Here is a 12,887-nt window from a genome sequence, read left to right as displayed (position 1 = left end):
TCTATAAAATTGGTACATTACTGTGTGTTTTATAGGGTGGGTTAAATAAGTAGAAGGAATGTTTGAACCGACACAACATTAACCCATAATATCAAAAATAAAAAATTCTCTCGTATTAAAAAATATTCATATTTAAATCATTCACCAACATTAAGAAAGAATAGCAATGAAACTAAAAGAAAAAACAGCTAGCCAGTGAGAGCAAAAATGATTTGATCAATTTTTACAATGATGAGCCTGAAAGACCCAAATAAGTAAATAATCAGCTATTGGCTTAGGATATACAACCACATGATTTTACTTATCACAGCCTAGTTTAAAGGTACATAAAACGTACTTTAAAGTACTTCCCCTAAGACATGATGATATTAATGATGATATGAAAAACTCTTTAATTCTTTAATTTTATGAACATCTGTGATGTCTAGATAATTTTAAAATTTCATATAATCTACAGCAACGTTATTATAAATACCAAAAGAGTGTTTCCCGTGAGTAGGAACTCATAAAAGACATTCTAAGGCCCTACCCAAATATAAGCAATACACAAAGAAAAAGGCAGGTGACTATCGTGTCAACACCATTACAGAATGGTGTTGTTACTGCTAATGTGAATTTTAAATTTGCCCATATGTTTTGTGGGATCTTACCTAAAAGAATTGCCATAGGAATCAGATGCCCTTCCAGTGTACCCGAAACCGTTGGCATTTCTCTGCTTGGGCTGAACAAATACTGCTGATCACCAGGAGGCAGCGCAGCAACGGAATGTTGCAGTTTAGAATCTATCTTCTTGGGTTTTGTTGCATAAAAGTCAGTTTGTGTTCTTATTGACTTTACTTTAGTGCCTGTAATAATTGATTGCAGATATTTTTAAATATTGTTTGGACATATACTATCCAGCTATGTAGATATATACAACTTGTCTTTACAGGAAGATCTCACTGTACATGAGGTTACAGTGCCCTAAAGTAAAAATAACATATAGATCAGGGGTTGACAAACTTTTTCTTAAATGGCCAGATAGTAAATATTTCAGTCTCATGGGCCATGTGTTCTCAGTTACAACATCTCAACTCTGACACAATACATAATTAGAGCACAGTTATGTTTCAATAAAACTTTATTTATAAAAAGCAGGCAGCTGATCTGCAGACCATGGTTTCTCAACCACTGAATATAACAACTTATACAACTACTATGAAAGGATAGAAACAAGGGCTAAGAAAAAAATGCTGAATAGAGATTTGGACCCTGGCCGAATAGCTCAGTTGGTTAGAGCATCATCCTGATACACCAAGGTTTGATCTCCAGTCAGGGCACCTATAAGAATCAACCAATTAATGCATAAGTAAGTGGGGCAACAAATTTGATATAGGTCTCTCTCAGTCTCTGTCTCTCTGTCTCTCTCTTTTTAAAAGATTTTATTTACTTTTAGAGAGGAGAAGGGAAGAAGGAAGAGGAAAGAAACATCAATGTGTGGTTGCCTCTCACACGCCCCCAAATAAGGATTTGGCCTGCAACTCAGGCATGTGCCCTGACTGGGAATCAAACTGGTGACCCTTTGGTTTACAGGCTGGCATTCAATCCACTGAGCCACACCAGCCAGGGTTTCTAAAAAATAAATTAAAAATACCAAAAGATCTGGAAGAATATTGAATCAGGCCTATTATTTCCTACTGTCTTGGAATTGTCTTTCCATCCCTAAACATTATATAATTTGAACTGTATTTATAAGTAATTAATAAAAAGCAAAAATTAAACTTTACATATTAAACTGATACCAAAAAAAAAATGAGGTTTACCACAAAAAAATGAGGTTTCTTACCTTTAACCCGTTCTATTACTTTTGGTCTCTGTGGTTTGGACTTAGGAGATGGAGAATTAAATCTGAGATATGGTCCTTTTTTAAGAGTGCTGCGATGGCCCTGATAAACTGGTTTTCCATAAATTTGTAACATATAATCTTCATCTTGCATCGCTGTGGTTACTTTCAAAAAACCCTAAGTACACATAATTATTTAACTCACCAACAAAATAGTCATCAACCACTTATCTCATTTTTCTAAAGCCTCCTTTTGCCAGCTTAAGAATGATCAGGTCAGAAAAGTCCTTTATTTCAAATGGCTCTTAAATTCTGGATATAGTTTTTATGCTATAGTTTTAAAGTTTTTAAAAGCATGAAAATTAAATATAAAATCATCCACCCAAGAAACATTAAAGTTCTTATACTACTAAGAATATTTTCAGCACCAAAAAGCAAGGTTTAAACACATTTTACATGTTACTTCAAGTACAATAATATGTCATCTTTATCTGATTTTCTACATTACTAATCCTACCTTCAATCATCTATTAAATGCTAAACAATAAATTAGATACTTACAGATGCATAATTAATCTGCCCCCAAATCCGTATTTGGCATTAAGAAAGTTAAGAAAGTTAGAGCAGCCAAAACATTCCCTGCATAACACCCAGTACTATGCCACACTATCACTAGCACTAAACATACATTTGTTAAACTGAAAAATAAAAATACAAAAAACAGAACACACACACAAGAATGAAATACAATTTTGATTACTACAAACTACTAATTTTTGGATTAGATGATCTCTAAATATACCTGCTATAACTAAAATACTATGTGCAAGATCTCTGTAGGAAGGAATTATGTATTTTATGCAGTGATTTCCACATTACGGATATCTAAAACCCTTAATATCAATAGTTTAAAATTACTTTACATTTGTATAACCCTAAAATTTGCATATTCACTTCATTATTTATATCTTTAAGAAAATAATCAGTTTTAATGCAACATTTATGCCATAAAACCAGAGTAGAATATTACTTCTTTTCTCTCTTTCTGTAAGCTTGAAGCAGGGATGGTCTTCATAGGTGGATTTCTAAAATGCTCCTCTTTTTGTTTTTGATAATGTTTTCTCGGAATTACAGAATTATTTACTGTTTTGTCTTGCTTATTGATTTTAATATCTTTAATCATATTAGGAGTTTTCTTGGTCCTTTGATTCTTCTGATCAAATCTCTTTTGTTCATAATCGTTTTTTGCCAGTTCATCCTTAATAAAACCAAAATTAAAATTATTTAAAATCTATTCAAGTAGAAACGCGGTCACACCAAAAGTATTAGAATTTATTTTCTTCTGTTCTAAAAATATAGTTTAGCAGTTTTAAATGCTCTATAAAAAATGATATTGGCTTACGTATGAATGAAAATTCTCAGGAAGAATAAACAAAAAACTAAAAAGATCAGTGTCTTCTGGAGCAGGGTGAATGAGAACTAGATGAGGTAAAGAGGTAGGAGGGCAACTTTTCATTATAGATCTTTTTACACTTTTTGTTGTTTCAACCAGATGACTGAAACTCTTCAAAAATTAAATGAAAAAACTAAGTTTCCAAAAGAGTAAACAGCTTTGTAATAAAACTCTGCAATATTTATAAATGAAAATTGCTTGAAGGTTTAAACAAATATATTTTGTATGGAATCCACAGTAATAGTGACATATATTGCTAGCTGTCTACAGGGCCAGAGCTGACCTCCAAGTCTCCTGACTCTTAAGTTTTTTCTTTTGCATCATATAGTAGCTACCATAAATTCTTCACAAGCTCATTAGAAATATTTGTATATACTCATTTCCTTGAACAATAAAGTATAAAAATATATTTCAGTATTTATTGCTATGAAAACCAAACTGAAACTTCTCTTGCTGCCACTGTGCGTAAACATATACACACATCTCACAGTCAGGAAAAAAACACTTTTACCCCAAGATAAAAATAACAGGGCTACCTGTCTAGTTCTGCTCCCTCAAATATGTAAAACTTTAAGAATTTCCTTTAACTTACTAACCCCCTGATAAAAATAATTCTAGATTTGACTTTAGGCGGTGAACATAAAATGCATGTGCAAATGATATATTATAGAATTGTACACTTGAAAACTGTGTAATTTTATTAACCAATGTCACCCCAATAAATCTCTGTTTAAAAAACTAAAAATAAAAGACACTCTCTTGAATTTCTGCAATGCTAAAGTCTGAAGATATGCTGTGGATGTGAGAAAGTGGCAGATTTTCCCATCTGGAACTGACTAGCATAAATTCAGTAACCTTAGAAATCTTGTGGGTATTTTTCCTTTAATTAACTTTGGTGTTTTCACTTTTGTAAGCCAGTGTTTCTAAATCTGCTGCCTTGAAACATTTTTGTAAGTACACTTCTTTCTTTCCAAACGCTTTTGCTAGATTGTCTTTCAAATACTCATATTCTACAATAGTTATTATCCAACAATTTGCCAGATAAGAGTCACAGTATAATTTATAAGAAAAAGCACTTAAGTATAATGAAACTTATTAAATAAATATAATGACAGAGTAAAATTAAGAATTATAAGAGAACTTATATAAATATAAGGAATATTTCGAGAATAAGTATAATACCTATAAATTGGAAAAATGTTATCGCCTGAGAATTAATTCTATTTTTTCTAAAATCTACCTGAATTTCTGCAGAAATAGTTTCAATCCACTCATCCACTGTCTTTTTGATCCGAATCTTCTCTGACATCTCTCTACAAAAAAGAATAAAGAATTTTCTTAAATTATTTAATGTCCTGAGAACACAACTTAGACCAGATCTCTTATATAGTTTTGAATATACTGGTAGTCCAATATCCTTCATTTGAAAAGAAAAAAAGACAATGTTATTACTTTTCATCAAATGTTTGAAGGATGTTTGGAAAGCACAGGTAGATCCCAGAAGATATGTACCAAAGAGAGAAACAAAATTAAGGGAGAAGTCACATTTGTAAAAGTAATAGTAAAATGTGTAGATCCAAATTCAGCTCCAGCATAAGTCTATATCTTCAATAAAAAACCTTCTAAACATTAAAACACTTAATACAAAGTAAAATGCTTAGAAAAAAATTTAAGAAAGGCTGTAAACTAGCGGTTTCATAAATAAGCTTGGGATACTAACATCCTGTCTTACCTGTTGTTAGACAGAGCATTGATAAACGAATACATGGCAGTTCCATCCTTCGCACGAATAATAGCTTCCAGATTTTCTTCAAGTACTTTTTTATTGTTTTGTACTCCTCTCAAAATCTTCTCAGCTTGTTTCAATATGGATCTTGTACTGGCTGTGGAATTCTGTGGAAGATCAGCAAGCCTTGACATAATCAGAGATTCTTTTGGCTTAAAAGAAAAAAAGGAAAAATGTCACTATATAAAATTCGTATTAATGATTTTAGTCCAAACAAGAGCTAATACAGTATACCCTCACTTATCGCGGGTATTACGTTCTAGACCACCCCCGCGAAGTAGGAACCTTACATTTATTCTACACTCTTAAACCTACGTAACTTTTAACAACATACGTATACAGTACCACAAAATCCCGCGACATAGCGAAAAATCTGTGATAAGTAATTAAATATACTATTTTTTAAAATCCCATGATACAGTGAGCCCGCAATAAGTGAACTGTGATATAGAGCAGGACTACTGTTGTTTGGTCCATATCCTATGCCAAAATATTCTAAGGACTCAATTTGTCAAATTTAAGAGCCATAAAAGAATACTTGGCAGTTTTCTTTCCATTTAGAAGTCCTAATGTGCGTGTTAAGTGAAACAGGGCTGAGAAGTACACAGTAGTGGTAGGCAGTCCAATGGTCAATGAAAACTATATCTGGTGAAGAGAGCTAAAACAAAATAAGAGAAAGTTGTCTTTAGGTAAGCCTGGCAGACATTATGAACTGAATGAACAAGGGCCATGCACAGTTCTCTCTCCCTTTCCTTCCCCTCCAACAGAAACTGTAAAGCTTGAGGGGGCCATGCGGCTCCGTCCCAGCCACAGAGCAGGGAGCAGAAATCACTTAGTGAGTGCCTCCAGAAAAGCTCTGTAAAGAGAACAGACTGGATTGACATCTTTTTGCAGTGCTTGGTCTTCATCTTTACTCTTGCTTTCTGTCTTAATAACTTCTCTATTTCTTCATAATTTTTATCTTTACTAATCATCAATTTTAATACACTGTTGCCACTTTACCTGGAGTACACCATTTGTTTCTTTCCTTGTTTGGCCAAGATCATGAAGAACATTATCAAACTTCTGCCCAGTCACTTTAGCTGTTCCCAGTTCCTTATACAAAGGAAATCTTTCAGAGAACAGGGAATCATTGCTGTAAATGATTTAAAAATAAAGTTTCCGAAATTGTCATGAATCCAGAAAACATTTGCTTACATAAATATTTGCTACATTATTAATTACATGAATTCTAAGTGGTGTCTTATTAAAACTGTACAATGAAATTGCTCAATTATATGGTTAAACATATATAATACAGAATATCACAAGAGACAAAATTACTCAAACCAGACTGGTTTAGGGATATTAGGAAAAGAGCAGAAAAAGGTTTTACTTTGAAGAAGCTGACATACAGATGCACTCTCAGAATGGTTGAGTAAGAACCTCTAAAAATCTTCTTTTGCATAAGAGCAAAGAGAACAAACACTAGCAAAAATGATCAGAACAGCTTTTTTCAGAACTCAGGAAACTAAACAAAGGCTTGCAAAATCTGAGAAGCATTAATCAAGAAAATGGATGACTCTCAGTAAGAATGGAAAGATTCGTGGCATTTTTAACCTGCTCCATTTCCACTGCCCTTTCCCCAGCTCTGTGGTAGCCTTGAAATCCTATAGACACACAACCGCTTAAAAGGGCAGAACAGGTTTGGAGCTCCTCAGAAAGTCCTGTTCACAAGGATTTGCTTTATTTGACTTGACTCAGAACTAGTTCAGTGAGAAACCCTATTCCCAGGTCATTCTTCAAAAACAGTGGCAACTGTTTCATATTTTAGCAGCCTGAAGTAGCCATGTCAGTTGAAGCAAACAAAAGGGTTGTCATAAACTCAAAATCTGAGTAATGAGATGTTCATTGTGTAGCTTTGAAAAGTTGCAACAAACTACTGGGAATCTAGAAGGTCATGTACAAGTGCATGCCCAAGAAAGACCTGAGAAGGAACTAGTATCTCACATCTGGCTGAACTGAGGCTCTGCAATTAGGAGGTTAAAGCTAACAGAGACTGCCAGACTGCTAAAGGTGCACCCTAACACATACACACACCATGCTTAGCAAAGAAAGAAAGACTTTTTCCTGCCTTTTTTTTTTTTTTAATAGGGGGACTATACTTTTTTAAAAATTGTTATTCTGTTACAGTTGTCCCAATCCCCACCCCCCTTTTTCCTTCATCTGCCCAGCCCACCCCCAGTTCCCAGTCAATCACCACACTGTTATACATGTTCATGGGTCATACATGTTCTTTGACTAGTCCCTTCCCCTTTCCACCATTATCTCCCTTCCCTGTACCCACTGTCAGTCTGTTCCATGTTTCCATGTCTTTGGTTGTATTTTGCTCATTAGTTTATTTTTTTCATTAGATTCCTCTTATGAGTGAGATCATTTTTTTCCCACTGACTGGCTTATTTCACTTAGCGTGATATTCTCCAGTCCGATCCATGCTGTCACAAAAGGTAGGGATTCCCTCTTTCTTTCTGTTGCATAGTATTCCATTGTGTAAATGTACCACAGTTTTTGATCCACTAATTTACTGATGGGCACTTAGGCTGTTTCCAGCACTTGTCTATTGTAAATAGTGCTGCTATAAACACAGGGGTACATAAGTTCTTTTGCAATGGTATTTCAGGATTCTTAAGGGCAGTTCCATTTTCAATTTTTTGAGGAAATTCCATACTGTTTTCCATAGTGGCTGCACCAGTCTGCATTTAACCAACAGTGTATGAGGGTTCGCTTTTCTCCACATCCTTCCCAGCACTTGTTTGTTGATTTATTGATGATAGCCAACCCAACAGGTGTGAGGTGGTATCTCATTGTGGTTTTAATTTGCATCTCTCTGATGGCTAGTGATTTTGAGCTTATTTCATATGTCTATGAGCCATCTGTATGTCCTCCTTGGAGAGGTGTCTGTTCAGGTCCTTTGCCCACTTTTAATTGGATTATTCGTCTTCTGGTGTTGAGGTGTATGAGTTCTTGATATATTTTGGAGATTAACCCCTTGTCCAATGTATTACTGACAAATATGTTCACCCATACAGTCAGTTCCCTTTTCATTTTGCTGGTTTCTTTATCCATTCATGAGCTTTTTAATTTGAGGTAGCCCCATTTGTTTATTTTATCCTTTATTTCCCTTGTCCTAGGAGATATACTGGCAAAAATATTGCTATGTGGGATATATGAAATTTTACTGTCTATGATTTCTGCTAGGACTTTTATAATATCAAAACTTATATTTAGGTCTTTTATCCATTTTGAGGTTATTCTGGTGAATGGTGTAATCTAGTGGTCTAGTTTCAGTTTTTTGCATGTATGAGAGAGAGACTTTCATTCAAGGTAGTTAGGAAATCTCTTCCCAAACATTAGCAGATGTTAGCTAGCCAAATAGACGTGCTGTACATAGCAAAGAATACAGACTTTACAGAATTAGCCCAGGAAAGAGCATCAAGAACAACCCTGGGGGGAGGGTTATGGAAAAATCTAATATCCAGAGTTGCCACATTATTTTAAATGTCTAACTTCCAACAAAAAGTTTTTGAGACACACAAAAAAACAGGAAAGTGGGATAAGTTCAGACACTGGAAAAAGGATAGTCAATAGAAATTGTCCTCGAGGAAGCCCTAATATTGGACTTATCAGACAAAAACTATAAATTAGCTATTACTGAAGGAAATCATGTTCAAAATTTCAAGCACAAGAATGAAGTCTCAACACATAGAGAATAGCAATAAAGACAGAAACTATTTAAAAAAATACAAATTCTACAGTTCAAAAATACAATAAGTGAAATGTAAAGATCACTAGACAGACTAAACAGCATATTTCAGTTGACAGAAGAAAGGATCCAAAAACTTAAAGATAGGTTAACTAAGATTATCCAGTCTGAAACACACAAAAAATAAAAATAAAAAAAATTTTTTTAAATTAAGAGCCTCAGAGACCAGTGGGATAGCAACAAGCATACCGAAGTACCATTAAGTTCGAGGAGAGAAGAGGAAGGTCATGTGCACCATTTAACTAGATAGGAACTAATAGCCCCAAACTTCCTAAATTAGTTAATATTAAATCATTCATCCAAGAAGGTCAACAACTCCAAATAGAATGACCTCAGAAATCCATACTTAGACATATCATAGTCAAACTGTCAAAAGCTAAGACAAAGGGAGAACCTTGGAAGCAGCAAGACAAAAATTACTTATCACATACAAAGGTTCCTCAATAAGATTAACAATTTACTTCTCATCATAAACCATAGAGTCCAGAAGACAGATGACATATTCAAAGTGTTGAAAGAAAAAGAAAGTCAACCAAAAATTTTTTATCCAGCAAATCTATCCTTTGAAATTTAAAAAAAGAAAGAAATTAAGACATTTCACTCTCTCCAACCATCTCACACAACAGAGCCATAAAACAGTGAAGCGGGTTGCCCCACATTGGTGAACACCTAAGGCTCTGCCCCATAAAACTTAACAAGTACACTAAGACAGGGAGACAAAGCAGCTCTATCTAATAAACAAAAACAAACACAGGGAGGCTGCCAAATTGAGGAGACAAAAAATATGACCCAAATGAAAGAATAGAACAAAACACCAGAAAAAGAACTAAACAAAACAGATAGCCAACCTATCAGATGCAGAGTTCAAAACACTGGTGATAAGGATACTCAGAGAACTCATAGTGTACGGCCAAAAAAAAAAAAGGAAGAAATAAAGGTTATACAAAGTGAAATAAAGAAAAATATACAGGGAACCAACAGTGAAGGAAAGGAAGTCAGGATTCAAACCAACGATTTGGAACAAAAGGAAGAAATAAACATTCAACCAGAACAGAAAGAAGAAACAAGAATGCCAAAAGGCGAGGAGAGGCTTAGAAAACTCTGGGACAATTTTAAATGTGCCAACATCTGAATCACAGGGGTGCCAGAAGGAGAAGAGGAAGAGCAAGAAATTGAAAACTTATGTGAGAAAATAATGAAGGAAAACTCTCCAAATATGATGAAGAAAATAGGCGTACAAGTCCAGGAAACACAGAGAGTCCCACACAAGCTAGACCCAAAAAGGACCACACCAAGACACATCATAATTAAGATGCCAAAGGTTCAAGATAAAGAGAGAATCTTAAAAGCAGCAAGAGAAAAGCAGAGAGTTTCCTGCAAAGGGGTGCCTATAAGACTATCAGCTGATTTCTCAAAAGGAACTTTGAAGGCAAGAAGGGATTGGCAAGAAGTATTCAAGGTGATGAAAAGCAAGGACTTAAAACCAAGATTACTCTATCCAGCAAAGCTATTATTTAGAATGGAAGGGCAGATAAAGCACTTCCCAGACAAGGTAAAGCTAAAGGAGTTCATCATCACCAAGCCATCATGATATGAAATGTCAAAGGGACTTACTTAAAAAAAGATCAAAATTATGAACATTAAAATGACAACAAACTCACAACTATCAACAACAGAATCTAAAAAAAAAAAAAAAAATCCAACTAAGCAAACCAGAATAGGAACAGAATCATAGATATGGGGATCATTTGGAGGGTTATCAGCTGTGGGGGAAAGGAGGAGAAATGGGGAAATGGTGCAGGGATTAAGAAGCATAATCGACTGGTACAAAATAGACAGGGGTAAGTTAAGAATAATATAGGAAAGAGTGAAGCCAAAAAACTTATATGCATGACCCATGGACATGAACTAATAAGGAGGGGTGGGACTGCTGGAGGGAAAGGGGTTACTGGGCAGAGGGGAGCAAAGGGAAAAAAAAATTGGGACTATTGTAACAACATAATCAATAAAATATACTTTAAAAACACCATGAGCATTAAAATGACAACAAACTCACAACTATCAAGAACTAAATCTAAAAAACAAAAACAAACTAAGCAAAGAACTAGAACAGGAACAGAATCATAGATATGGAGATCGTATGGACCATTATCAGTGGGGAGGGGGAAGGGGGTGAATGGGGGAAAGGGTACAGGGATTAAGAAGCATAATTTAATAAGCAGGTACAAAATAAACAGTGGGACATTAAGAATAGTACAGAAAATGGAGAAGCAAAAGAACTTATATGCATCATCCATGGCCATGAACTAAGGGGGCAGGGTTGCTGGAGGGAAGGAGGGTACCAAGCAGAGGGGGGAGAGGGGGAAAAATTGGGACAACTGTAATAGCATAATCAATAATATATACTTAAAAAAAGTTAATTGTAATCCCTATGGTAATCACTATGAAAATAACTAAAAATATATAGTGAAAGAAACAAGGGAATTAAAATGTTATACTAAAAAAGATCTATTTAATACAAAAGAAGCCTTTATATTGGAAAGGTGGGGAAAAAAAGACCTCAGACATATAGAAGACATGTAGCAACATGGCAGACATAAATCTTACTTTATCAGTAATTACATTAAATGTAAGTGAAATAAAATGTACTGGGTTGGCCAATAAGTTTCTTTAGTTTTTTCTGTACGATGGCTCTAGTAGTGGTTAGCTGTCTTTAACTTCATTCAAAACAATTTTGTTAAATTGTATTGTGACAGCTGTCATATCAGCGTGCATTTAAAAAGATTATCAAAATTGGTGATTTTTTTGTGCAGCCATTTTAATATTAAGGATGGAAGAAGATATGCAACATTTTTGGCGTATTATGCTTTATTATTTCAAAAAGATAAAAACACAATTGAACTGCACCAAAAAAAAAAAAGATTTGTGCAGTGTGTGGAGAAGGTGCTGTGGCTGATTGAATGTGTCAAAAGTGGTTTGATAAGTTCTCAGTACTATTGACATTTTGGCCAAATAATTCTTTGCTACGGGGCCCTTATGCATTGGAAGATGTTTAACAGCAACCCCACTGGCCTCTACCCAGTAGAAGCCAGTATTGGGAGATAGCAGACATAGTCAAAATATCCAAATCAGTAAAGTTATTGGTGAAAATGAAAACTGTGTCTTTTATTTTACAGAAAAAACCATATGGACTTTTTAGCCAACACAATATAGTGTCTCCACATGAAGTTACTCAGAATGTGGTTCATTTAGTTTTCATTACTATAGTTCTCATGACATTCAAAATAAATAAAATTATAATGGCCTAGATTTGATTAAAAAATATTTTTATGTAAAATTTCAAACATACACAAAAGTAGTAAAGCTATTATAACAACTTCCACATTCGTATACCTTTAGTTAAGTATAGTAATCATTAACTCATGGCTGTCTTCATTTCATTTATACTTCCAACCTAGTTTCCTGTATTCTGCATTGGATTATTTTTTAAGCACAACCCAGGTAGCATTTGATCAGAAATGAATAATATGCATTCATTAGAAATTAATAACCTGCATTTTAAGAAAATTAGATATATTCATTTTGTGACTACATTAAAGAGAAGGGGGGAAGATATATTAGCAGCAAAATATAGCAACTAAGTCTAAGATAATTTTAAAAAGCAATGTTAAAACCATATTAAAATTCCTAAAGAAATTTTAGAAATATGAACAAAGCTCCATTCAATCTAGCTTTTATTCCAATCTCTTGTTTTTACCTGTCTCTTCTCTCTGGATTCCAACCTATTTTTGACTCAATTAGTGAGGTTTTGTCTGAAGGTTCACTTATTCTTGTCAAAGAATCTTGATTATTCAAAATTTGTTCCAATAGTCTTACATTTCCTACAATAAGAGAAATATAATATCATTTTTCAAGTACAACTTCATTCCCCTTTTATATAACATGTCACATATATTTATACTAAATTAGCTTCTTATGGTGATGATAGACTCAATTCACTCTACAATGTACACTTTAAATAAAC

General features: G+C 34.2%; 1 protein-coding gene across 2 annotated transcripts in view; it reads right to left on the bottom strand.

Moving 5' to 3' along the window:
* The window catches only part of KIAA0586 (KIAA0586 ortholog), a 106,034-nt gene that overhangs the window by 74,027 nt on the left and 19,120 nt on the right, over positions 1 to 12,887 (bottom strand). For both annotated transcript variants that reach the window (XM_090270934.1, XM_090270935.1), the window contains exons 9-15: positions 12,621 to 12,744; positions 6,064 to 6,196; positions 5,008 to 5,213; positions 4,516 to 4,588; positions 2,853 to 3,080; positions 1,826 to 2,000; positions 651 to 845 (exon numbers count right to left, since the gene is read on the bottom strand). In XM_090270934.1, coding sequence (XP_090127060.1) covers positions 651 to 845; positions 1,826 to 2,000; positions 2,853 to 3,080; positions 4,516 to 4,588; positions 5,008 to 5,213; positions 6,064 to 6,196; positions 12,621 to 12,744 — 1,134 coding nt within the window. The remainder of the gene's footprint in view (positions 1 to 650; positions 846 to 1,825; positions 2,001 to 2,852; positions 3,081 to 4,515; positions 4,589 to 5,007; positions 5,214 to 6,063; positions 6,197 to 12,620; positions 12,745 to 12,887) is intronic.

This window comes from Furipterus horrens, unplaced genomic scaffold, assembly GCF_987537825.1.
Source record: "Furipterus horrens unplaced genomic scaffold, mFurHor1.1.pri manual_scaffold_3, whole genome shotgun sequence".
Taxonomy (NCBI): Eukaryota; Metazoa; Chordata; class Mammalia; order Chiroptera; family Furipteridae; genus Furipterus; species Furipterus horrens.
Note: the sequence above shows the minus strand (reverse complement) of the source record. Positions and strands in the feature narration are given on the sequence as shown.